Source organism: Hemitrygon akajei, chromosome 11 (assembly GCF_048418815.1).
Source record: "Hemitrygon akajei chromosome 11, sHemAka1.3, whole genome shotgun sequence".
Lineage (NCBI taxonomy): Eukaryota > Metazoa > Chordata > Chondrichthyes > Myliobatiformes > Dasyatidae > Hemitrygon > Hemitrygon akajei.
This window is the reverse complement of record NC_133134.1, coordinates 6,070,617-6,098,256: the sequence shown is the minus strand read 5'-3', so window position 1 is coordinate 6,098,256 and position 27,640 is coordinate 6,070,617. Positions and strand designations below refer to the sequence as shown.

At 46.1% G+C, this 27,640-nt stretch overlaps 1 protein-coding gene across 2 annotated transcripts in view; it reads right to left on the bottom strand.

The window, feature by feature from the left end:
- Positions 1 to 27,640, bottom strand: part of polr3e (polymerase (RNA) III (DNA directed) polypeptide E) — a 67,662-nt gene that overhangs the window by 23,998 nt on the left and 16,024 nt on the right. For both annotated transcript variants that reach the window (XM_073060133.1, XM_073060134.1), the window contains 12 exons: positions 23,668 to 23,750; positions 22,132 to 22,239; positions 19,474 to 19,523; positions 18,397 to 18,516; positions 16,879 to 16,964; positions 15,595 to 15,639; positions 14,676 to 14,767; positions 13,775 to 13,895; positions 12,024 to 12,105; positions 9,577 to 9,636; positions 7,175 to 7,332; positions 317 to 381 (listed from right to left, as the gene is read on the bottom strand). In XM_073060133.1, coding sequence (XP_072916234.1) covers positions 317 to 381; positions 7,175 to 7,332; positions 9,577 to 9,636; positions 12,024 to 12,105; positions 13,775 to 13,895; positions 14,676 to 14,767; positions 15,595 to 15,639; positions 16,879 to 16,964; positions 18,397 to 18,516; positions 19,474 to 19,523; positions 22,132 to 22,239; positions 23,668 to 23,750 — 1,070 coding nt within the window. The remainder of the gene's footprint in view (positions 1 to 316; positions 382 to 7,174; positions 7,333 to 9,576; positions 9,637 to 12,023; positions 12,106 to 13,774; positions 13,896 to 14,675; positions 14,768 to 15,594; positions 15,640 to 16,878; positions 16,965 to 18,396; positions 18,517 to 19,473; positions 19,524 to 22,131; positions 22,240 to 23,667; positions 23,751 to 27,640) is intronic.

Sequence of the window (27,640 nt, the reverse complement as noted above, 5' to 3'; positions counted from 1 at the left end):
TCGGGATCAATAAAGTATGTCTGTCTGTTCTCAATATCACTTATTTATTTGTTGTATTTGTATTTGCATTGATTTATTTTGCATATTGTCTGCGTGTAGTTTTACATTGATTCTATTGTGTTTCATTGTATCTACTGTGAACACCCACAAGACAATAAATCTCAGGTTAGTATATGCTGACATGTATGTACTTTGATAATAAACTTACTTTGAACTTCGAGGTTTTACCATCATAATGAGTCGCTCGCGATTTGCAAGAATTAACATTTAGCACCGATTTCCCAATTTGTTAGCTGATTAAAAGCTGGTGACTTACCTGGTTGAGAGTCGTGTTTCTTTGGCATCATGTCTTCCTTGGAGAGGTTGTAGACTTTCTCTAACCTGCAGGGAAAAACCGATAGTAAACACAAGGGATTCTGCAGAGAAGTGACATGTCAAGAAGAAGGTATCCATCATTAAGGACCCCATCACCCAGGCCATGCCCTCTTCTCATTGTTACCATCAGGGAGGAGGGGCAGGAACTTGAAGACACATACACAATGTTTTAGAAACAGCTTTTTCCCCTTCACCATCAGATTTTTGAATGGACAATGAGCCCATGTACACCACCTCACTGTTTTTTGCTCTATTATTGGACTACTTATTTAAATTTTAAAGTATTTATTTACTACAATCTGTAGCATTTATTATGTCTTGCATTGTACTGTTGCAGCAAAACAAATTTCACGACATACATCAGTGATAATAAACCTGATTCTGAGATTCACACACAATACGCTGCAGGTCAACAGGCAGAGCTTTCCCACCCAGGGTCCAGGAGCCCTTACTTATTGGTCAATGGCATTAAAAAAGGCTGGGAACCCCTGATGCAAGAAGAGGAATAAAGATTTGCTTTTTGGACTGGGACCCTTCATTAGTCCTAGTTGCAGAAGCACACATTTAATTCTACAGTCTGCCTTGCGAACGCAGATCAATGTGTGATTTTATGTCACAGGATTCTGAATCTCTGGGTCAATTCAGATTCCTGGGAAGTGGCACCACAGATAGATGGTCATAAAGAAGCATGTTGGTCTTCAGAAATAAACAGGAAGTTATACTCAAGTTTTGTTAAGAAATTGCTGAGCCTACTTTGAGTATTGTGTGCAGTTCTGGTCACAGTTCTACCCACAGGAAAGACGAAAATAAGGCTGAAAGATGCAGGGGAAATTTATAAAGGATGTTGTTGGGAATCGAGGATCCGAGTTACAACGAAAGGTTGAATAGGTTAGGACTTTATTCCTTGGAGCACAGGAGAATGAGGGGACATTTGATAGAGGTAGACAAAGTTACAAGGGATACAGATAGGATAAATGTAGGCAGCTTTTTTCCCCTGAGGTTAGGTGAGACAAGAATTAGAGCTCGTGGGTTAAGGGTGAAAGGTGAAATACTTACAGGGAACCTCAGGGGCAGCTTCTTCACTAAGAGGGCATTGGGAGTGCGGAATGAGCTGCCAGCAGATGATGTGGATACGGGCTCAATTTCAACATTTAAGAGAAATTTGGGAGTGGTACGGGGGGCTATGGTCCAGGAGGTATGGGGGTGGGGTAGTATTGCAGGGGTATTGGGGTCATAGTCCGGGTTTGAGGGGCATGGAAGGGTATATGGGAGTGCTGGAGGAGTATGGAGGGGGGGCCATGGTCCAGGGGTATGGGGGGAGGGGGTGCTATAGAAACACAGATGGGAGAGGTATGGTGGGGCTATGGTCTGGAGTGAATGAGGGGTGGCACAGATACATGGATGAGAGGGGTTGAGGGGGGAGAATTCTAGGGGCATGGGAGGGGCTAAGATACACGGATGGGAGGGATATGGTGAGGCAATGGTCTGGTTGGCAGGCTAAAGATATACGGATGGGAGGAGTGTGGGAGGGGTGGGGGCCAGTGGTCTGGGTACAGGTCGATGGGAGTAGAAAGATGATTAATTTTGTACTGAAAGATGGGCCAAAGGTCCTGTCTCTGTGCTAAACTGTTCTGTGACTCTAGAAAGACCTTAATACTCTGGATTAAACATAGAGACATTCAAAATTAATTGTCCCTCAAATTAAAGTTTTGTTTAGACTACAGGAGCAAATAAGTTGCCAAACAGGCAGAAGGGCTCCCTCCACCACAGGTAATGTTTTAATGAGTTATTACTCTTGCTATCAATTTGTGCAAATTTAACGAGGGATCCTGATAAGGGTTGCGATGTCATGGTCTTGTTAAGGGAAAATTGTTGGCACTGGCTATTATTTCTCGAGTTAACTGACAAAGGCAGCTGGATTCCCACGCGCAGAGTTTATCAGAGAAAGCCTGAAGCGACTGCTGACAAAAACACCAGCGGCATTCCTCCAGCAGGTGCAGGCTTTCACCTACAACCGAATGAACATTAATTACTCAAATTATGTGAATTTAAACTTCTCACCAGCTAACCCCGCTGCAAAATATATTGAGAACTGTTCACTACATACCAAATGATTTTTTTTTAAAATGACTGTTCAGTACTGAATAGCAAGTGCCTGTTATTATTGAGTTATTTTGTGTTCTTTGAGTCTTTCAAACAAAGTTACTTTCAAATAAAAATTTGCATCTCTTAAACACAAGAGATTCTGCAGATACTGGAAATCTAGAACAACACACACAAAATGCAGTGGAGTTCAGCATCTATGGCAGTGGTTCCCAACCTGGGATCCACAGGCCCCTTGCTTAATGGTGTTGGTACTGCCTCGTGGCATAAAGCAGGTTGGAAAGCCCTGACCTGTGGAGAGGAGTAAATAGCTGACATTTTGGGCTGAGACCCTTCATCAGGAGTGGGAGAAGAAGGAAGCCAGAATAAGGTGGGTGAGGGGGAGGAGGACAGGATCAGTTTATTCAGTTCTACATTGCATCTCTGTAAGCCACACCGGGGCGGTGGGAGGGGATTTTCGCCAAAATAGACACTGTCTTTGCAGTTTTGCTGAGTACATCTCCATTCTTGTCATATAATGGGGCTTTATAAGGCATTAGTCAGTCAGACCTCACTCATAGTGTTGTGAGCAGTTTTAGACTCCTTACTTCAGAAAGGTTGTGCTAACATTGGAGAGGGTCCAGAGGAGGCTCACGAGAATGACCCAAGAGGAATGAAAGCTTTTGATGGCTCTGGACCTGTATTTGCTGGGGTTTAGAATGGGGTGGGGGGGGGGGGTGGGAGATGCCATTAAAACCTATCATATATTGAAAGGCCTTGACAGGGTGGACATGGAGAGGATGTTTTCTATAGTTGGGGAATCGAGGACTGAGGGGCACATTCTCAGAATACAGGGTCTATTTAGAACGGAGATAAGGACGAATTTCTTTAGCCGGGGTGGTGAACCTGTGGAGTTTATTGCCACAGGTGGCTGTGGAGGCCAAATCATTACGTATATTTACAGCGAAGATTGATAAGTTCTTGATTAGTAATGGTGTCAAAGGTTATGGGGAGAAGGCTGAATAGGGTTGAGAGGGATAGTAATTCAGCCATGATGAAAGGTCTCAGCCCAAAATGTCAATTATTTATTCCTCTCCATGGATGTTGCCTGACCTGCTGAGTTCTCCCAACATTTTGTGTGTATTACTCTAGATTTCCAGCATCTGCAGAATCTCTTGCGTTTATAGAGTGCACTAAAAAGCTGGCTCTCCCACACAATGCATACCAGCAGTTCCTGTGGAATGCAATATCTATAGCAGACAGCACACTGAACAGAAAAATAAGTCCCGTTTTCCACACATTTCCTGACTAAAGGACCTGGGTTTTGTCAGCAATCCCTTGGTAAAATAATACCCCACCCTCGCTGAGAGACTGGAGAGGCTTCTCCACACAGGGGAAAAACCAGTGAGAGACTGTACCAAGGGCTTTGTACGAGCTGTGATTAAAATATTGCTGCTTTTGCACTGAGAAAACAGGAAAACAAGCTCAACGAGTACAACATTTTAATAAAATTTCAAGTATGTGGAATATTGCACAGGAGGCCACTGGGCGGAATAAAAGGCAGCCAGATCAAATTAATATCTTCAGCACAGACTATTATGTTACCGTAGCAACGGTTTCACCTGATGGGAAACCAAAGGGAAGGCTGAGCTCAGGAATTGGAGCCAACACCTACAGCCCACCTCTCCATCCCCATGGTGAAACAATGCAACTTTTCAACCAAGGTCAGCAAGTAGTGGTTGGAGGCCTGGTGACTGCATGCCTGGGGCCTTGGTCTGGAGGCTGAAGGCCCAGAGGCAGCCTGCCATGGGGTTGGAGGCCTGTGGGTGTGTGTGTGTGTGTGTGTGCAAAAATGGGTTGATTTGCTCAACACACACAATGGTGGGGGGACGCAGCAGGCCAGGGAGCATCTATGGAAAGGAATAAACAGTTCACATCCCAGGCCAAGACCCTTCAGCAGGACTGGAAAGGAAGGGGAAGATGTTGGGATAAAAAGGTGGGGGGAGGGGAAAGAGCACTGTTGTTGCTTGTGGTACGTAGTGTTCGGCTGAACATTGTGGATGTGCTATATGTTGGAGCTGGAATGTGTGGTGACATTTGCGGGCTGCCCTCATTAGCTCGTGTAGGTTGTAAAACACAAACAACACATTTCACTGTATGTTTCAACGTGATAAATAAATGAACCTAATCAAATTTAAAAAGGCAAAAGACTCTCAGCTACCAGATGGCCAGCTTCACAGACAATCCGCCAACCTTGGAAACTCACTAAATGTCTGACGGAGAAAGAAGAGACATCAGAGATGTTGTCCTCCCCTGCCTCCACCATTCCTCTACCCTCATCCGTGTCTCCTCCATTTGCTGGACATCCGCACACACACCATCTTCCCACCACCTTAACAGGAATAGAGTTTGTCAAGCACCTCTGCTGAATCCAGCAAACGCAGAATTTCTCGCTGGCCAACCATGTTGATTCCTATACCCATCCACATTCTGACATGTTGTTCACAGCCCCTTTTGCCATGAGGCCACTCTCAGGGTGGAAAAGAAACACCTCATACTCTGTCTGGACAGTCCCCAACCTGAAGGCATGAATATCAATGTCTCCTTCTGGTGGTTTCCCCCCTCCCCCTTCTATCCCCAATTCTGGTCTCTTATCTCCTCTCCTCACCTGCCTTTCACCCCCACCCCCCCTGTGCTTCTCCTTCTTCACTTCTTCCCATGTTCTACTCTTCTCTCCTTTGTACTTCCACCCACCTGGTTTCACCTGTCACCTTCTAGCCTGTCTTCCTCCCTCTCCCCCACCTTTTCATTCCCGTATCTTGCCCAGTTCTAAGGGCCTCGGACCAAAACATCAACAGTTTATTCACTTCCATTGATGCTGCCTGACCTGCTGAGTTCCTCCAGCATTTCGTGTGTGTTGCTCAGAACTTCCAGCATCTGCAGATTCTCATGTGTCTAGTCAAGATAACTGAGTGTTTTCTGGAAATGTCCTCGGACAGGGAGCTGCCATTTGTTTGGAACTGTCCTGGAGAAGAGTCTGCATCTTGCTGGATACCTCAGGCTCTGCTGAACCCTACCTGGTGGCCCTTAAGGAATCTGAGCCTCTTCATCTCGTGTTTATGAAGGAGGAAGTTTGAGGGCAGCTCAGGGGTTCAAGCATCACTGTCAGATGAGACTGTCACGCAGTGAAGAGGGACCACAATCAGGACCTACAATATTTCAGCTAAAACATTAAACTGTCAGCCTGGGGTCCATGGACCTCTCAGTTAATGGTAGGGGTCCATGCATAAAATAGGCTGGGAAACCCTACCATAGACCAAGGACACAGGAGCAGAGTTAGGTAATTCAGCCCATCGATCCTGGTCTTCTGATTGATCACGGCTGATCCATTTCCCTCTCAACCCCATTCTCCTGCCTTCTACCCGGAACCTTTGATGTCCTGTTTAATCAAGAACCTATCAACCTTCACTTTAAATATACCGTACTCACCACCCTCAGGCTAAAGAAATTCCTGCTCGTCTCGTTTCTAAAGGGTGTCCTTGTACATAAAAGATACCACAGCAATCCTGAGAAGTAGGAATTTCCCCAGTAACCTACAGCCAATATTGTTCCTCAATTAACACTGTTAATATTGATGATAATATTGCAGTATGTGGGAGTTTGTGCATAAACTGGTTTGCTTTGTTTCCTACACTGTCAGAGTGACTTTGTTCTAAATGTCCACTAACAGTCAGAAACTGGGAAATGTGCTGAAGAATTATAAACTAATCTTTTTTGAGCAGAGGGAATATCTAAACAGCATAGTAACATATGATTTGGCTCATCTCGTTCGTGTCAAACTATTGTTCTGCCAAGTCCCATTGACCCGCACCTGGACCATGAACCTATTCTCTCAATTGTTGAAACGGAACATACATCAATCACTTCCCTGGCAGCTTGTTCCACATTTGTACCACCATCTGAATGAAGTTTCCCCTCACGTCCCCCCTTAAACATTTCACCTTTTACCCTTAACCTATGACCTTTAGTTCTTGTCTCATCCAAACCTCAGTGGAAAAAGCCTGCTTGTATTTACTCTATCTAAACCCCTCAATTTTGTACACCTCTATCAAATCTCCCCTCATTCTCCTTCGCTACAGGGAATAAAGTCTTAACCTATTCAACCTTTCCCTATTACTCAGGTCCTCAAGTCCTGGGATCCTTGTAAATTTTCTCTGCACTCTTTCAATCTTACTGATATCTTTCCTGTATGTAGGTGACACGAACTGCACACAACACTCCAAATGAGGCCCCACTAATGTCTTACACAATTTTAACAAAATATCCCAACTCCTGTACTCAAAACTTGATTTATGAAATCCAACATGCCAAAAGCTTTCGTTAGGAAGCTTACATCAACACTTTGAACCAGTTCCTTATTCTGCCCCATAGTAAGGACTTTGCTTCTTTTCATTTACTATATTTTCCTTCTATTTCCCTTCTGTTCTGTACGTCCTGCATTCAGGAATTGGGCAGTAAGTACCAAATCCTCAGCAAACAATAGAAAGGTATCATTGAAAATGCAGTAAGAGTCCCTGCACCCCTCTGCACCCGCCCCCCCCCCCCCAAAGTAGTATAAGCAGTTCAACTCATTACTGCTGGTATGTTTAAGGCCAGTTTCTCAGCCTCACCCAACCCCACCCCACCCCATCCCCGACCGAGTGAAGCATCAGATTACTTGGCCTGAATTCCCATCCAAAGCATGTGCTGCCTCTGGGCCACGTCTGGATGCTTCTTCACAAACTTGGCATCGTGGGGAAGCAGGAACTCCCAGCCTTTGTTGACACGGGGAACAGCCATTTGCTCCAGGAAATCCTTCACATCTTCAGGAGGGAGCTGATCAAATGAAGACAAGCAGAGATGAGGGATGAGGGAGGCTGCACAGCCTTCAAATTACTGAACCCTAGTCTTGAGTGTGTGCAACACACTGCCGGGGCTGGTGGTGGAGACAAGTACATTAGGCACATTTTCACAAACACATGGATAGGACAATGGAGGGAAGGATGAGATTGAACTTTGAGTAGGTTAAAATCTACCACGGTAACGTCATGGTTAGCGTGACACTATTATAGCTGGGGGTGTTCTGGGATTCGGAGTTCAGTTCCAGTGTCATTCTGTAAGGAGTCTCTGTACGTCCTCCCAGTGCAATCGGTGTGTTTCCCCTGGGTGCTCCAGTTCCCTCCCACAGTCCACAGACGTCCTGGGTAGGCTAATTGGTCATTGTAAATTGTCCTGTGGTTAGGTTAGGGTTAATTGGGGTTGTGTGGCTCGAAGGGCTGAATGGCCCACCCCATCCTGTACTGATAAATAAATAATAAAACAAAAGGTAGGTCAGTGCGATAGAGGGTCGAAGTGCCTGTGCTCCGCTGTAATGTTCCATCATGTTGAAAGAATGCAGTTAAGAACCAGGCAAGCATGGCATCGAACTGTGCTTATGCACTGATGTTTTGTTTGCAGACATGTTTAAGATAATATCCTGTGTGTTGTTTATACAGATGTGCGTGTGATGCTGCTGTAAGCAAGTTTTTTTGAATTGTTGCATCTCACTGTACTTGCACATGACTCAACCAGGAAAGATTAGGCCATAAGTCACAGGAGCAGAATTAGACCATTTGACCCATCTACAATGCCCCTCCATTTAATCACGGCTGATTTATTATCCCTCCCAACCTCATTCACCTGACATCCCCCTGTCCCCTTGTAACCGGTGACACCCTGACTGTTCAAAAACCTATCAACCTCCACCTTAAAGATACCAAATGACATGGCCTCCACAGCCATGTGTGACAACGAATTCCACAGAATCATTGCCCCCTGGATAAAGAAAGTTTTCCTCATCTCTGTTCTGGGGCTGTGCCCTCTGTTCCAAGACTCACCCAATAGTGGAAAAATCCTCTCCACATCCATGCTATCTAGAACTTCCAATATTCAATGAGATCCCCCTCATTACCTAAACCCTAGTGAGTACAGGCCCAGAGCCAAACACTCCTGTGTTAACCCTTTTATTCCTGGGATCATTCTCGTGAACCTCCTCTGGATTCCCTCCAATGCCAGCACATCTTTTCTTAAGATGGGGCCCAAAACTGTTCACAATACTTCAAGTGCAGTCTGACCAATGTCTCATAAATCTTCAGCATTACATATTCTAGTCCTCAAAATGAATGCTAACATTGCATTTGCTTTCCTTACCACTGACTCAGCCTGGAAAGCCTTTAGGGAATCCTGCATGAGGACTCCAAAGTCCGTCTGCACCTCTGAATTTTATCCACATTTAGAAAATAGTTTACATCTTTATCCCTTCTACCAGTGCATGACCATGCACTTCACTACACTGTATTCCATCTGCCACTTCTTTCCCATTCTCCCAATCTGTCCAGGCCCTTCTGCGGATAAAGTTCAAAGTAAAATTTATCATCAGAGGAAATTCACTTCACCACTAACATCCCTGAGATTCTTTTTCTGCAGGCATACTTAGCACATCTGTAGAACAGCAAGTGTAAACTGTAAACATCAGAAACTGTTTACTGTAACAAATCTGTGGACTTGGCCATTCAAATCATTGAGAACATGAAAAGCAGTGGTCCTAACACTGATCCCTGCAGATCATCACCAGTCACCAGCAGCCAGCCAGAAAAGGCTCCCTTTATTCCCACTCTTTGCCTCCTGCCAGTCAGACACTGCTTTATCCATGCTAGAATCTTTCCTGAAATGCCATGGGCTTGTAGCTTGTCAAGAAGCACATTGTCAAAGGCCCCTGGAAATCCAAGTAAACAACATCCAGTGACTCTCCTTTGTCTATCCTGCCTGTAATTCCCTCAAAGAATTCCACAGATTTGTCAGGTTAAGATTTCACCAAAGTCAGTAAACCATGCTGACCATGGCCTACTGTGTCATGTGCCTCCTTGTACCCTGAAATCTCACTGTCACTAAGACTCCAACATTTTTCCAACCACTGGCCTACAGTTTCCTTTCTTCTGTCTCCCTCCCTTAAAGAGTGGAGTGACATTTGCACCACTACAAGAGTGGCTGACACTAGCATTGCAACACATTGTACGTGTGGCAGAGATAACACTCCATCACCTTGATCACAGCAGCTACTTCTTTCCGGACGACCCAGAGGTCCTGCGTAAACTTCCACATCTACAGATGGGGAGACAAGGAAAAGATTAGACAAAACTGGGCAGCACCGTAGGGTAATGCTATTACAGCACCAGCCACCTGGGTTTAATTATCACTTCTGTCTGTAAGGAGCTTGTACATTCTCTCGGTGACCGCACGGGCTTTCTCCAGGTGCTCTGGCATCCTCCCACATTTGAAAGACGTACAGGTTAATAGGGTAATTGGTCACATGGGTATAACTGGGCAATACGGGCTCATTGGGGCAGAAGGACCTGTTACCACGCGATATCTTTAAACAAATAAAGTTGAAAGTCAGGGTGAAGGCTAAAAGCGTGGGCCTTGATTGCTCATCTTCACAATGTACTTCTCAAATTTGAGACAGGGTGACAATCTCCTCATGAAGATTACAGCAGCTGGTGGGATAGCTGATGGGAAATTATTCCTGCTGGTGGGATAGCTGATGGGGAATTATTCCTGCTGGTGGGATAGCTGATGGGGAATTATTCCTGCTGGTGGGATAGCTGATGGGAATTATTCCTGCTGGTGGGATAGCTGATGTGAATTATCCCTGCTGGTGGGATAGCTGATGTGAATTATTCCTGCTGGTGGGATAGCTGATGTGAATTATTCCTGCTGGTGGGATAGCTGATGGGGAATTATCCCTGCTGGTGGGATAGCTGATGGGGAATTATTCCTGCTGGTGGGATAGCTGATGGGGAATTATTCCTGCTGGTGGGATAGCTGATGGGGAATTATTCCTGCTGGTGGGATAGCTGATGGGGAATTATTCCTGCTGGTGGGATAGCTGATGGGAAATTATTCCTGCTGGTGGGATAGCTGATGGGGAATTATTCCTGCTGGTGGGATAGCTGATGGGAAATTATTCCTGCTGGTGGGATAGCTGATGGGAAATTATTCCTGCTGGTGGGATAGCTGATGGGAAATTATTCCTGCTGGTGGGATAGCTGATGTGAATTATTCCTGCTGGTGGGATAGCTGAAGGGGAATTATTCCTGTTGGTTGGATAGCTGATGGGAAATTATTCCTGCTGGTGGAGAGAGCCTAAGGTAGAGGGGACTGAACCCTGGGACTCAAGGCTGCCCAGGGGTAAGGCCATTAAGAACACCATCACATAGTGGGAGTATGTCCTAACCTCTGTCTCCTTCAATACACCCTCATGCAATACGGCAGGCCTCTGCCACATCCACCACAAAAGGCAGGATCTCCTAGTGGCCACCGATTTCAATTCCCTCCTTTACTACCAGAGGACACATTCAGGGTGGAAGAGCAACACCTCTGTTTCATCTGGGGAGCCTCCAAGCTGATGGCATGAACATCAGTTTCTCCCTCTGGTAATTTCTACCCCCTCCCTCCTTTTTCCATTCCCCGTTTTAACTCCCTTCTTACCCCTTCTCTTATCCTCACCTGTCCATTACTTCCCTCTGGGTCCCCCCTTCTCCCATCAGATTCCCTCTTCTCAATCTCTTTATCTGTTTCACCTATCCCCTGCCAGCTTCTTACTTCACCCCTTCCCTCTCACCAGGTCTCACCTATCCCCTGCCAGTTATACTCCTTCCTCTCCCTCCAACTCTTATTCTGTCTTTCACCCCCCCCCCCCCACCCACTTCCAGTGCTAATGAAGAGACTCGGCTCAAAATGTTGACAGTTTATTAATTTCCATTGCTGCTGCTTGACTTGCTGAGTTGCTCTGCATTTCTAGCATCTGCAGAAGTTCATGTTTGCAACCTGAATTAAATTACTGTTTATGTTGGAACATCACAAGTGAAACAGCTTTTTAGATAAATAACAGACACAACAAAAAATGTCTGCATTATCTATTGCTTCACAGCCTGATAGAAAGACAGCCAGGGCATTTATGTGATGCCTTTCCCAACTTTCTCATGGCACTATATGGAATGCAAGCAGGGTGGTTTCCCCCCCAAGACTTGGCATTAGCTTTGTCACATCGAAACAAAGTGAAACATGCTGCTTGCGTCAACAACCAACAGTCCAAAAATGTGCTGGAGGCAGCCAGCAAGTTGTCCCAAATGCTTCATCCCCACAACTTACTAACCCTAGCCTGGAGCAGCCCGACAAAACCAACACGGCTATGGGAAAAATGCACAAACTCCTTACAGTGGCAGGTTTGAACCCAATTGGTGATCGCTGGTTCTGTAAAGAGATTGCGCTGTTTTGTTACCGTATCGCCCTTGTGTTACAAAATAAAGTTCAGCTCTCATTATTAACCCCTTCATTATCATCAATGAAATACCCATTTATCCTGGGGTGTTTTTTGGTGTCGGACATTATTGCCAGCACCAGAACATACCAAAAGCGCTTAAAAGTTTGCACATCGTCCTTTTTCAATCTAGACTTCTGATTTGATATGTCTGCGTTTGTGTACTTACAATAAAGTCCCTTCCTCTGCACAGAACTTCCGCAGCAACTCCACTGTGGGGACTGCAGGTGTCCTTGGGGTACAGCACGTCACTGGCCAAGAGAAGACAGCAGTACATTAGCCAAGAGTTAAACACTGATTCAAAAGACAAAACTCAACCACAGTAGTGCTGCTTCTCCACAGGTCTGAGCAATCAAGAACTAATGTGACGGGGCAGCACAGTAATGTTACTGTTTACAGCACCATCATTCAAGGTTCATTCCCGCTGTTCTCCCAAGAGACTGTGTGGTTTCCTCCTACTTTCCAAAAACCTACAAGTTAGGGTTTGTTGACTATGTTGGCACTGAAAGCACGGTGACACCTGCAGGCTGGTCCCAGCACATCTCAGACTGTGTTGGCTGTTGATGTAAATGATGCATTTCACTGTGTTTCAATGTACATTAACAAAGCTAATCTTACCTTTCAACTCAAATGTTCACTTGAATGAACACAGACTAAAGTTCTTTGAACCTACATAGAAACACTCAGCAGGTCAGGCATGTGGAATCGGAATCAGTTATTGTCACTTGTACCAAGGTAGAGTGGAAAAGTTAATTTGTAAGAGAACGTCATAATTGGTCAGTGACTGGTAGAAGCAGCAGGTAAGAGATAAGCACAAGACATTCTGCAGATGCTGGAAATCCAGAGTAACAAACACACACACACACCACTGTCTATAAGGAGTTTGTATGTTCTCCCTGTGAGTTTCCTCTGGGTGCTCCAGTTGCCTCCCACAGTCCAGGCATACCTGTCAGTAAATTAACCGGTCATTGTAATTTGTCCTGGGATTAGGCTAGAGTTAAATAGGCGGGTTGCTGGGCAACACAGCTCGAAGGGCCAGAAGGTCTGTTCTACACTATCTCTCAATAAATGAATAATGCTGGAGGAACTCATGCAGTGTCTATGGAAATGAAACATCAACTGTTTATTCATTTCTGCCTGGTCTGCTGAGTCCCCCCAGCATTTTGTGTGTGTGTTGTGTTTCTATGGGGGAGATAAAGGAGTGTTTAAACCAGCCAACAGCACAAAGGCTCAGTTCGATTGGACAGAATATTCAGAGATTATAAAAAAATGTAAATAGATGCAAATAAAAGGGTTCAAATGACACTGGGTCCCTTAAGGGAGCAACTTTCAGTGTGGAGTTTAATGGTAAACAGAAGGTGTCAGACAAGTGCATTGAAAATCTATGCATGAAGTTAGAATGACAACGTCAGCTGTTAATGAAGTGATCTGGGCAAACACTAATGGACAGAGTTGGGAGACAAGACCATTGTACCGAAGAACAGGAAGATGCTCCCTGAAGAATGAAGAATTTGGTTAGTGGGGCAGGGTGAGGGCCCGGGGGTATGAACACCGTTCAGCACAGGAACAGCCCTTTTGCCCCACCCTATCTGTGCTGACCATACAGCCAAAACAAACTTATACAAAAAGTAAAGGGTACAACCACTAGTGTGATGTTATTAAAGCACCAGTGGTCTGCATTCAATTCCTGCTGATCACACGGGTTTCCTCCGTGGTGCTGCCACACTCCGAAGGTGTCGGTTTCCAGGTTAACTGGTCATGGGTGTAACTGGGTGGCACAGGCTCAATGGATACAAAGGGCATGTTACTGCACTGGATCTCTAACAAACTCCCCTCAACTTGGAGAATTCTTCCGAAGGCAATGTTTCCACAGCAGGAAGCTCGTCCTGAGCAAGACACTGGGCGATTCTTGGCACCTACCTCTTAACCACCCAGCATCCCTGAACCAGCATGGCCACCTGCTGAATACAACGCAGAACGGCAGTGGAATCGACGCCCGAGCCCAGGAGACCCATCAGGTTCGCAAACTGCACCACCTTCACTGCAGTGAGAGAGGCAGAGAACCCCGTTAGAAACAGAACTTGTGTCAAGGAAAGGCTCATATTGCAATGACTGAACCAACATTATGCTACACCACAGGCAGACACACTGATCCCGAGGGAAACTGGGTTTCGTTACAGCCGCACCAACCAAGAATAGTGAAGAAATATAAAACCATAAATAATTAAATAATAATAAGTTAATCATGCCCAGTGGAAATAAGTCCCGGACCAGCCTATTAGCTCAGGGTGTCTGACACTCCGAGGGAGGAGTTGTAAAGTTTGATGGCCACAGGCAGGAATGACTTCCTATGACGCTCAGTGTTACATCTCGGTGGAATGAGTCTCTGGCTGAATGTACTCCTGTGCCTAACCAGTACATTGTGGAGTGGATGGGAGTCATTGTCCAAGATGGCATGCAACTTGGATAGCATCCTCTTTTCAGACACCACCATCAGAGAGTCCAGTTCCACCCCAACAACGTCACTGGCCTTACAGCGGTTAGCGCCATGCTATCACCGCTCAGGGTGAAGTTTGTACGTCTTTCCCTTGCACGAGGGTTTCCTCTGGGTGCTCAGATTCCTCACACTGCCCATAGATGCACCACATTAGCAACATCTAAAAGCATTGAGATGGGTCCATGGATTGGAGATGATTAGAAGGCTATGGGCCAAACACAGGTGGATGAGCATGGACAAGCCGGGTGCAGGGGTCTGCTTCCATGCTGTATGACCCTATGACGAAACAGGGCGCTCATCTCAAAATACCCCAGCATCACTCACCGTTCTTCATCAGGGTCCTGACCTGGTCTGCCAGGGGCAGGGTCCGCAGCTGAACCATAGAGAGTACGTTGCTGGGGGCTAGCGGTACCTTCCTGCAAGAAGAGCACAGGCCATTAACACCACAGGAGTAGAATTAGGCCATTCAGCCCATCAATGCTGCACTGCCATTCCATCATGGCTGAACCCACTCAACCCCAATCACTTGTCATTTTCCCCATAACCTTTGACATCTTTACTAATCAAGAACTTACTGACCTCTGCTCTAAATTCGCCCAATTTCTTGACCTGCACAGCAATGAATTCCACAGCTACACCACCCTCTGGTCCGAGACACTCCCACTATTGGAGACATCGTCTCCACATCCACTCTATCTAGGATTTTCAAATAGAACGCTGTAGCAGCAGTTCTGGGCTATATCATCACCCACAAAGGCCTAACTACAGCAGGAACAGAAGTTGGGACTAACAACAAAGATTTGCTCGATTTTGAGGTTGAACAGGTTAGGACTTTATTCTCAGGAGTGTAGGAGAATGAAGGGAGATTTGATAGCGGTATACAAAATTTCGAGGGGTATAGATAGGGTAAATGCAACTAGGCTTTTTCCCCTGGGGTTGGGTGAGACTAGAACGAGGTCATGGGTTTAGGGTGAAAGGTGAAATGTTTAAGGGGAAATTCCTTCACTCAGAGGATGGGAGTGTGGAACGAGCCACCAGCATAAGTGGTGAGTGCAGGCTCGATTTTAATGGTTAAGAGAAGTTTGGATAAGTACGCGGATGGGAGGGGTATGGAGGGCTGTGGTCTGGTGCAGGTTGATGGGACTAGGCAGATTTACAGTTCGGCATGGACTAAATGGGCAGAAGGGCCTGTTTGTGTGCTGTAGTGCAGTATGACTGAGGTATATAAAAAATATCAACTTACAATTCTTCTTCTTCGACTGGCGGCATCAACATGGACAAATACTCGCTGCAAAGAGAGGGGAAATCTCAGTGATTTCAGCAAACCAGACTTGGACCTCTACACAATTATTGGCCCCCAGGTTTCCTAAGGTTGTCGTAGCCTGGGGGGGGGGGGGGGTGGTGGAAGAGAGGGGTAGTGGGGTTAAGCTCCCACTACCTATTAAGTTCTCCCAATGGCAATCATCTCAAACAGCCTCTGGCAACCAAGTCCAGCTCCTGGCCTTCACGTGCAGCTTAGCTACTAAGCCCGGCAGAGCCGTTTCTACTGACAAAAGGTCCAAAGGTGGGTTACTGGCGTCTTAAAACAAGTTGCTTCAGGCAGATGAGGTTCGTCAGTGTGGTTGGCAGCTCATCCAGGAGAGGGAAAACTCAGATTTCAAACCGCTGCATCCTTGCAGCTCAACCTGCTTGTGGGGAAGGCTTCAGAAGTAAACCCTGAGCAAAAATCCAGAGCTGGAGTCCCTGTGGGGGTCCAATGTTGAGTTCAACGCTAACTGGCAACTCCTGCAACCCTGCCGGTGTCGAACTGTATCGGTCTCTGCCATTTGTTTGGATTCATCAGCTGCGTGGGGGGTGGGAGGGGGATCTGCTACTTGAGCAAGAACTAGCTCCTCACATCATACTGCCCAGGCTTGTATATCACGTAGACATCCATGGTCAACCCCAACCAACGGAGTGCCTTCTAGTCCCCAGGACATCCAACTCAATTGAGAGACACTTAATACAGCTTTGGGAAGAAGCCCCACACTCATCTGTACTTAATGAACAGTCTGCTAGGGTGCTGGAGACAGGGAGGCCGAAGACGGCCTGTCCTGGGGTTAGAGAACTGTCCGTGTGTGTAGGTGCGTGGGATGTCGGACAGGGCCTGTTCACTGTTGTTTTGTGAGCATTGTGGACACGCTATGTTAGCATCAGAAAGTGCGGCGACATTTGCAGGCTGCACCCAGCACATCCCGGGGTAGTGTTGGTTGTTAATGCAAACGGCATATTTCACTGCATGTTTTGATGTACACGTGACAAGCAAAAGAATCTGAATCTGCTTGTTTAGATATTGTCTGTAGATTTATCTGATACTATATCCAAAAATCTTTGGCAAAAATTCCCTTCATAGACCTGTGCAAAACACTACAAGGTAGATGAGATTTTATAACTTGAAGCACACTCTGTATATCCTGTCCGGACACATTCTATGGGCATCAGTCTGTAGGGACTCATGATGAGATAATGAGAAGCGCACTGCTCGTACCTGGGGGATTTGGTCAGTTCGGTCGTCTCCACCATGCTAGCCAGCTGACTGAAGAGGTACTGCCGTTCGTGCTCAGACCTGCTGTCCTGGATACAAAGCAGAAGCACTTCAGTAAGTCAGATGCAGCCAACGCTGCCCCCTGGTGCCCACCTCTGAATCAATCTGCTGGCTCCCAACACTCCCCAATGAAGCCCCACGCTTTAAACATACAACAGATCCATGCCAGGCACACTAAATTAAACACGCTCCTTTGAAAACCTTTGATGCTTTCTCAATCTTCTCATAAAACATGCTCTCTAATCCAGGCAATTTGTTTAAAGGACAGAAATTAAGGGACACAGGGTGGTAGCTTGGAGCTCAGGTTTGAGAGGGACCGAATCAGAAATATTACTACTGATAGCAACACACACAAAATGCTGGTAGAACACAGCAGGCCAGGCAGTATCGATAGGGAGAAGCACTGTCGACGTTTCGGGCCGAGACCTTTCGTCCTGACGAAGGGCCCGAAACGTCGACAGTGCTTCTCCCTATCAATGCTGCCTGGCCTGCTGTGTTCTACCAGCATTTTGTGTGTGTTGCTGTTTGAATTTCCAGCATCTGCAGATTCCTCGTGTTTGCTATTACTACTGATGTATGTCATGAAATCTGTTGCATTGAATAGAGTACTCCTGCCTTCCCACTATTGGACTGACTCCCATCCACTTGTCTCAAGGTTGCTGATGAAGAAAACTGCCAGGCTCCCCACCTGCACTCGACCAGAGCACCATTGAGTCTTCCCACTGGTATGAGAACTGCAAGGCAAGACCCTGCAGTGGATTGTGAGGAGAGCTGAGGGAATCATCGGTGTCATTCCCACTCTCCCCCAACCATTCAGGACATGTATCAGAAACGCTATTTCCGTAGAGCTCTCAGCATTCTCCAGGACCTCTCCCATTTGCCCCACAGTCTCTTTGACCTCCTACCGTCAGGCAGAAGGTACCGCAGTACTAGAATGAGGACTGTCAGGCTGGGTAATAGCTTCTTCCCCCAGACTTCTGAACACCCTGCTACCACCAGTACAATGACAGCACTAGTGGCAGTAATATTGTTGTATATTTAATAAATGCACTTTATGTCAACTTGTACATCCATAGGATATTTATCTGTTAATATTATTTTATGTGCTGGATGTGATACAGGTACTGAGTTCTGCACCTTGGTTTTGTTTGGCTGTATACATGTGTATCGAGTTTGACACCTTGGTCGATGAGCAATGTTGATTTGTTTAGCCTTTTAAACATGTACAGCTGAATGACGATAAACTTGAACAAGCCCACAACATCAGACCTGTGCCTCTGTGGAAGATCAGGGACAGGGGAAGAGAAATGCCAATGGTGTAATCAGACAGAAGTGGACACAATACCAGGTGGACATTTATATTAAAAGGGACCATGAAACAGGAGCAGGATTCCTATCCCCTGTGCTGAGATAGGAAGTGACCAGAACCATAAGATGATAGTGGGGATAGAGCATACACACCTTCACACCACAGTAGTGCAGGTAATGCCAGGGCTCCTCCGCCTGTTTCTTCTGCAGGAACTCGTAGGACTGAATCCGACGCTGGCGAGCCTGCTCAGACTCGGGTCGCGAGAAACGCACCTAAAGGTGACACAATAGTGTGGCAGGTAGTAGGCACAATTACATTTAGAGGTACAGTGAGCCCTCCCCAAGGTCCCACAGAGAGAAGCTGAACAGACGAAAACGACAGGGGTGGCACAGCAGTGTAATGCTTGACAGAGCCAGAGCTCAACTTCAATTGCTGCCACTGTCTGTAAGGAGTCGGTACATTCCGTGAGCCAGTGGCTTTCCTCCGGCTGCTCCGGTTTCCCCCCACATCCCAAAGATGTACACATTACTGGGATAACTGGTCACATGGTGGGTTGGGCAGCACAGGCTTGTTTGGACAGAAAGTCCCATTACTGTGCTGTACCTTTAAATAAATATTAAAAAAACCCAGAACACAAAACGACATGAAGTAACCAATAACTACACAAAAATCACTAATAAGTAGAACTACAGCACATTACAGGTCCTATGGTCCACAATGTCCTGCTGACCTTTTAACCTGCTCCAAGATCAATCTAACTCTCCCCAAACCCATCGCCTCCATTTTTCTATCATCCATCTGCCTCTAAGAATTCCTTAAATGTCCCCAAAGTATCTGCCTCTACCACCACATTCCACACAGCCACCACTCTCTGTGTAAAAAAACCTTACCTCTGACATCCTCCCATACTTTCCTACAATCACCTTAAAATTATTCTCCTCATATTAGCTATTTCTGCCCCGGGAAAAAGCCTCTGGCTGATCAATGCCTCATTTCCTTGACCTTAGAGCAGGGGTTGCCAGCCTTTTCTATGCCATGGATGTTGACCGTTAACCAAGGACCATGGGCCCCAGGTTCAGAATCCCTGGCTTTAGAGTGACATTGCATTAGTTTACTTCTTACCCTTAGTTATTAAAACCAGAACTAAGCACCTGGTTGTGAAAAGTGAAATTTTAAGGCTTTTCAGAGTCAAGTACCCCTACAGCGGTGGAGAAGCAGGGCCCACTTACCGTGATCTGCTTCACATCATCTTCAGCTTCATCCTGGGAAGAGTCACCAGCTGCAGGAGAATAGGTCATATTTACTCACGGGCTGAAGACCGCAGGAGACGGGCATTCCCCTCCCCCCCCCCCACCCTCTGGCAACTGTGGAGGTTGTGTCCAGGCAAGGATAGATCGCAGTGAGTCCTGGCAAGAAAGATCTTTGAAAAGCATAGCTTCCCTTTTTATACAGCAGAAAAACGGAGCCATTTGGTATCCAGAGATAAGATAAAATAGCAGAAGGATTCAAGGTTCACAAACCAACTGGGGACAATTGCCTCAAACTATCATCGGTTGTCAGCTTGTAGTTTCTGCTGACTTTTAACAGCTCCATTCTGAACGACGGCCGGGTGGAGATACGTCTCTACCAAAGGAGGTGTAAGGTGCTCCTTCCCTCTGCTGGCCTGCAGCTCACCCCGATCAGGGTCACGTGAAGCCATGGGAGGAGCTGGTGGGTGGTCGTATGAGCAGCCGGTGCAGATCACAAGCCCTGGTTATGTGACCACTGACACCAGGCAATCTCTGAACTGATAATGGCTGGCATCACCCACCTTGCAAAGACACTGCCCAGAGGGGACAGCAAACAACTTCTGACAAAGGGTCTCGACACAAAACGTCGACTATACTTCTTCCTATAGAAGCTGCCTGGCCTGCTGCGTTCCACCAGCATTTTGTGTGTGTTGCATGAAAAGACCATTAACGCCTACGTCATACAACATGCCACACAAGGAACGATTGTGAATGACCATTGATCTTGCAAGTAAGGATTTCAAACACAGTTTACCAAACGGTCAATATTTGGAACTGCTGGTCAATTTGGTATAAAAATGCCATTTCTCTGTTCAGATTTCAGTCCTGTTTGTCGACAGGAACCGGGATATCTTCCTTGTGCACAAGTAAATAAAGAGTGATTGAGGAATGAGCACGAGTTTTCAGAATGCGGTTAACCAACAGCAGATAAACAAGCGTTCACCTCTGCCACTCATTGACAGAAATTTTTTTAAACCAAAATAAGCTTTATTCATAATAAAACAAAGTTACAAAAAAAATGGACAGCATCTTTTCATTCTTACATTCGTAGACAATGCATTCAGTGTTAAATTACTTTTTTAAACCAGTAACACAGTAGCCACTCATGTGGCCCCTGGTATGGTATACTGCTATGATTGAGGGGCTTCCTTACCAAACCTGGCCTCTCCTGTACAGTACGGAAGAACACTATAACGTGGTCATTCCCCACCGAGGCATTGAGAGAACAGTTATGATGATTTAGATTCACTGGTGACTTCCAAAACGAGCTGTATGACACCATGGGTCAGAGAGTGCTGCTGCACCATACCGTTCAGACAATGTGCTCTGGACCCACACCATCCTCACCGTACAAATACCTCCTTTATTTATTACCCAAATAGCTCCTTCACTCTGACATTGGAAAGTTCAGCGGGCGCTCACAAGAATGATTCAAGGAATGAAAGGTTTATTATATAAGCAGCGACTAATGGCTCTGGGCCTGTACTCAATGGAATTTATAAGAATGAAGGGGGATCTCACTGAATCCTATTGAATTTTGAAAGGCCTAGAAAGAGTGGACGTAAAGAGGATGTTTCCTTTGGTGGGGAGTCTAGAATTAGAGATCACAGATTCAGAATAGAGGGCTGTCCACTTAGAATGGAGATGAGGAGGAATTTCTTTAGCCAGAGGGTGGTGAATCTGTAAAATTCATTGCCACAGGCAGCTGTGAAGGCCAGGTCACTGGGTGCATTTAAGTGGGAGTTTGATAGATTTTTGATTAGTCAGAGCGTGGAAGGTTACAGGGAGAAGCAGGAGAGTGGGGTTGAGGGAAATGGATAGCCATGACAAAATGATGGAGCAGACTCAATGGACCAAATGGCCTAATCCTGCTAAGCCACATGTGAAAGGCAAGAACTGGACTTGGGTGGCAGAGGCTGTTTGAGACATGCCACTGGGAGCACTTAATAGGCTGTGGGAGCTCATCTCCACTACCACCCTGGCTCCAACAACCTTAAGGACACTAAGTTACTCTAACACTTACATAATATACAAGCAACACACTACAAACCACTCTGCCCTTTCCCAATGGGCCTGAAAGCTCAAGGATGGCTTGACCCCACCGTTACGTCTATTGAGCGATCGATGAAATGGACTCCTGATCTCACAATCTGCCTCGTTATGAGCTCACACTGCACTTTCATTGCAACTGTGACACTATCCTGTTAGTGTTTTACCTTGCTCTACTTAAATGCATCGCTGCAACAAAATGCACTGTACCGATGGCACGCAAGCTAAATTTTTCATTGTACCTTAGTCATGTGACAATAATAAACCAATTTCCCAGTATTCAGGATAGGTGTTAAATAATGGTCTTGTCAGTAACTCTCACAGACTAAAAACATGTTTTGCAGGATAGCCTTCCTGATTAACATCAGGAGGCAGGAAGGAAAGCCTTCCTGCCTTTCAAGAGCACAACCCCCACCGGATCCAGGAACGTTTGGAATTCTGACTTCCCACACTGCTGCTCCGACCCTCTGCAAGGCGTCCCACGGCAGCGTCAGCCACCCCTCGGCTGAGGCCGACCCATCATACAGCACCACACACCCCGACTCCTACCTTCATTTGCTGCCTCCCTTTCCCGATGCTTTGCATCCGCTTTGTCCAGGTAGGAAAAACTGGGTCTCATCTGAAGCATTCCGTGTAACGGGGTGACGTGTAACTCGCCTGTTGCACAACGTTAGGAGAGAACATTTATCCAGAGTACTCACACCAGGCACTTTCTCAGAGACAGATGCTTGAGTCTGACTAAAGGGAGCAGCTTGACAGGCTACGATTTCATTCCTTAGAGAGTGGGAGACTGAGAAGTGGTCTTATAGAGAAGTATAAAATGGTAGGGGACAGAAATAAGGTGAACTGTCTTTCCACAAAAGTTGGGGAATCAAAGTTCAAAGTAAATTTATTATCGAAGTACACTTATGTCACCATATACAACCCTGAAACTCATTTTCTTGCAGGCAATCATAGTAAATTTATAATAGAATAACATAGTACGATATATGAAAAACTGCATGTCCAATCAGCGTCTGAAAAAGACAACAAACTGTGCAAATAAAAAAAGAGAGGAATAATAGTAATAATACAAATAAACAATAAATATCGAGAACATGAGATGAGTCCTTGAAAGTGAATCCCTAGGTTGTGGGAACAGTTCAATGTTGAGGCAAGTGAAGTTGAGTGAAGTTATCCCCTTTGGTTCAAGAGCCTGACGGCTGAGGGGTAGTAATTGCTCCTGAACCTGGTGGTGCAAGTCCTGAGGCTCCTGTACCTTCTTCCTGAAGGCAGAAAGGAGAACAGAGCATGTCCTGGGTGGTGAGGGTCAATGACATTGGAGAGCCAGAGGGCATCAGTTTAAGGTGAGAGGGGAGAGATTTAATAGGAAGAGGAAAGGCATTTAAAAAAAATACACAAAGAGTGATACCTCAGCTGCCGAAGTGGCAGAAGCAGGAACAATAACAGCTTTAATAGACAGTTGGATGGGTGCATAGATTTAAAAGGTCTGGAACAGGAGTTCCCAACCAAGGGTCCACAGACCTCTTAGTTAAAGGTAAGGGTCCATGGCATAAAAAAAGTTGGGAACCCCTGGTATGGAGGGATAAGGGCTAAATGCTGGCAATGGGACGAGTTTTTTGGGGGCATTTTGGTCAGCATGGACCACTTGGGCCAAAGGGTCCCTTTTTGTGCTGTCTGACTCTAGAAACAGTGCCACGGGAACTCACCAGCCAGTGTCAACACTGAATGGAATCTAACACTCAGACAGCCTGTGTCCAAGCCTCCTCACCGTCAGAGGGACTAACAATTCGATTTAATTACTCCCTTTTCCCGCTGCTGACCAAGTGTGAGGCATTGCACTTTGAGAAGTTAAACCTGGGCTGCACTTGGACAGTTGTGGGTACACTACGTTGGTGCTGAAGTGTGGTGACACCTGCAGGATACACCTAGCACTTCACTGTTTTATCTTGCTACCTGTGAACAGAGACTGCTCACAGGATGTGGAAAGCAACCCACACTCGCAGCTGTGACTCTGTACCTGGCCCAGGGATAAAACTGAGGATTATTGGTGTCACAAGTGCAAAACAAATCCAATTCTCTCACCTTTCCTGTAGACTGCAGCAGCGTAGCGGGAGGTGTTGACGACCGACTGGATCGAAGAGAAGACTTGTTTGTCCATGAGTTTGCTGAAGATGAGAAAAGTGCAGCCAAGATTAACATCAGACAAGGTAACCAGGGCTACATCAACGTCACAAAATCAAAGTACAATTTACTATCAAAGTATCCAGAGGTTTCCACATACTAATTTGAGTTTAATTTTCTTGTAGGCATTTGCATTAAATAATCAAATTATTGAAAAGCAAAAGCTGTGAAACAACCAATGTGCGAAACACCAAACTCCACAAATAAATATACTGAGAACAAGATGCAACGAGCCCTCAAAAGTGATTTTGTAAGTTGTAGAATCAGTTCAGATTAGAGGTGAGTGAAGTTATCCATGCTGGCTCAGGAGCCTGATGGTTGGAGGGTAATAACTTCCTCAACCTGGGGGTGTGGGTCCTGTACCTCGTGCCCAATGGTAGTAATGAGAAGAGAGCATAGCCTGGATGGTTGATGATGGATGGTGCTTCTTATGGCAGCGTCCCATGTAAATATGCTCAATGGTAGGGAACGGTGGGAAGGTCTTTGTCTGTGATGGACTGGGCTGTATCCATCACTTTCTGTAGCTTTTTTTGTTCCTTCCTAGGCATTGGTGTTTCCATACCAGGCCTTGATACAAACCAGTCAGGATACTCATTGCTATGTGTCTATAGAAGTTTGCTGAAGTTTTTAAACATAGAAAAAAAAACAGAAAACTGACAGCACAATACAGGCCCTTCAGCCCACAAAGTTGTGCCAAACCTGTCCCTACCTTAGAAATTACTAGGCTTACCCATAGCCCCCTATTTTTCTAAGCTCCATGTACCTATCCAGAAGTCTCTTAAAAGACCCTATCGTATCTGCCTCCACCACCATTGCTGGCAGCCCATTCCACACACTCACCACTCTCTGTGTGAAAAACTTACCCCTGACAGCTCCTCTGCACCTACTCCCCAGCACCTTAAACCTGTGTCCTCTTGTGGCAACCATTTCAGCCCTGGGAAAAAGCCTCTGACTATCCACACGATCAATGCCTCTCATCATCTTATATACCTCTATCAGGTCACCTTTCATCATCCACTGCTCCAAGGAGAAAAGGCCGAGTTCACTCAGCCTGTTTTAAGTCATGCTCCCCAATCCAGGCAACATCCTTGTAAATCTCCTCTGCACCCTTTCTATGGCTTCCACATCCTTCCTGTAGTGAGGTGACCAGAACTGAGCACAGTACTCCAAGTGGGGTCTGACCAGGGTCCTATATAGCTGCAACATTACCTCTCGGCTCTTAAACTCAATCCCACAATTGATGAAGACCAATGCACCGTATGCCTTCTTAACCACAGAGTGAAACCTGCGCAGCTGCTTTGAGCGTCCTATGGACTCAGACCCCAAGATCCCTCTGATCCTCCATACAGTCATCATATTTGACCTACCAAAATGAACTAGTTCACACTTCTGGGTTGAACTCCATCTGCCACTTCTCAGTCCAGTTTTGCATCCTATCAATGTCCTGCTGTAACCTCTTGACAGCCCTCCACACTATCCACAACACCTCCAATCTTTGTGTCACCAGCAAATTTACTAACCCATCCCTCCATTTCCTCATCCAGGTCATTTATAAAAATCACAAAGAGTAAGGGTCCCAGAACAGATCCCTGAGGCACACCACTGGTGACTGATCTCCATGCAGAATATGACCCATGCACAACCACTCTTTGCCTTCTGTGGGCAAGCCAATTCTGGATCCACAAAGCAAGGTCCCCTTGGATCCCATGCCTCCTTACTTTCTCAATAAGCCTTGCATGGGGTACCTTATCAAATGCCTTGCTGAAATCCACGTACACTACATTTACTGCTCTTCCTTCATCAATGTGTTTAGTCACATCCTCAAAAAATTCAATCAGGCTCATAAAGCACGATCTGACGTGTCGACACACCGTACCCGGTTTGTTGGGCTGCAGCTTCCTAAGGGACCGTGTTAGGGAACTGAAGTTGCAGCTCGATGACCTTCGTCTGGTCAGAGAGAGCGAGGAGGTGATAGAAAGGAGTTATAGGCAGGTGGTCACACCATGCCATGGGAGACAGACGAGTGGGTAACAGTCAGGAGAGAGAAAGGGAAGAGTCAGGTTCTAGAGAGTACCCCTGCGGCTGTACCCCTTGACAATAAGTACTCCTGTTTGAGTACTGTTGGTGGGAGGGCAGCCTACCTGGGGGAAGCAACAGTGGCCATGCCTCCAGGACTCTATAGTTAGGGGGTCAGACAGGTGATTCTGTGGATACAGGAAAGAAAGTCGGATGATAGTTTGCCTCCCAGGTGCCAGGGTCCGGGATGTTTCAGATCATGTCCATGATATCCTGTAATGGGAGGGAGAACAGCCAGAGGTAGTGGTACATATTGGTACCAACGACATAGGTAGGAAAAGGGAAGAAGTCCTGAAAACAGACTACAGGGAGTTAGGAAGGAAGTTGAGAAGCAGGACTGCAAAGGTAGTAATCTTGGGATTACTACCAACAGTGAGTATAAGAATAGAATGAGGTGGAGGATAAATGTGTGGCTGAGGGATTGGAGCAGGGGGCAGGGATTCAGATTTCTGAATTATTGGGACCTCTTTTGGGGCAGGTGTGACCTGCACAAAAAGGACAGGTTGCACTTGAATCCCAGGGGGACCAATATCCTGGCGGGGAGGTTTGCTAAGACTACTGGGGGGTGAGAACCGAACTGAAGAGACTGAGGAAGTGACGGTTGGCTCACAAATAGAGAAAGCTTGGAGACAGTGCGAGAGGGAGGATAGGCAGGTGATAGAGAAGGGACACACGCAGATGGACGGTTTGAAATGTGTCTATTTTAACGCAAGGAGTATTGTGAACAAAGCGGACGAGCTTAGAGCGTGGATCAGTACTTGAAGCTATGATGTGGTGGCCATTACAGAGACTTGGATGGCTCAGGGACAGGAATGGTTACTTCAAGTGCCGCAAGGACAGGGAGGGAGGGGAAAGGGGTGGGGGCGTGGCACTGTCAATCAGAGATAGTGTCACGGCTGCAGAAAAGGAGGAAGTCATGGAGGGATTGTCTCTGTGGGTGGAGGTTAGGAACAGGAAGGGGTCAATAACTTTACTGGGTATTTTTTTATAGGCCGCCCAATAGTAACAGGGATATTGAGGAGCAGATAGGGAAACAGATCCTGGAAAGATGTAATAATAACAGGGTTGTCGTGTTTGGAGGTTTTAATTTCCCAAATATAGATTGGCATCTCCCTAGTGTGAGGGGTTTAGATAGTCTGTTAGGTGTGTTCAGGAAGGTTTCTTGACACAATATGTAGATAAGCCTACAAGAGGAGAGGCTGTACTTGATCTGGTATTGGGAAATGAACCTGGTTAGGTGTCAGATCTCTCAGTGGGAGAGCATTTTGGAGATGGTGATCATAAGTCTATCTCCTTTACAATAGCATTGAAGAGAGATAGGAATAGACAAGTTAGAAAAGCGTTTAATTGGAGTAAGGGGAATTATGAGGCTATCAGACAGGAACTTGGAAGCTTAAATTGGGAACAGGTGTTCTCATGGAAAAGTACGGAAGAAATGTGGTAAATGTTAAGGGTATATTTGTGTGGAGTTCTGCATAGGTACATTCCAATGAGACATGCCAAATATATACAAACTTCTAAGAAAGTCCTGCCATGCTTTCTTTGTGTTGGCACTTAAGTGCTGAGCCCAAGACAGATCCTTGGATAAGTTAATGCCAAGGAACTTAAAGCAGCGACTTTCTCCACCTCTGATCAAACCAGAAGAGGGAGTGTGAAATTGCTAGCTAGGTTGATGCAAAGTGCAGATAGACGAGGGGTTTCCAACCTGGGGAATACAGACCCCAAAGTTAACGGAACTGGTCCATGGCATAAAAAGTTTGGGGACATGAACTTGGGTAAAGCTGTGTCGACGAGTTAC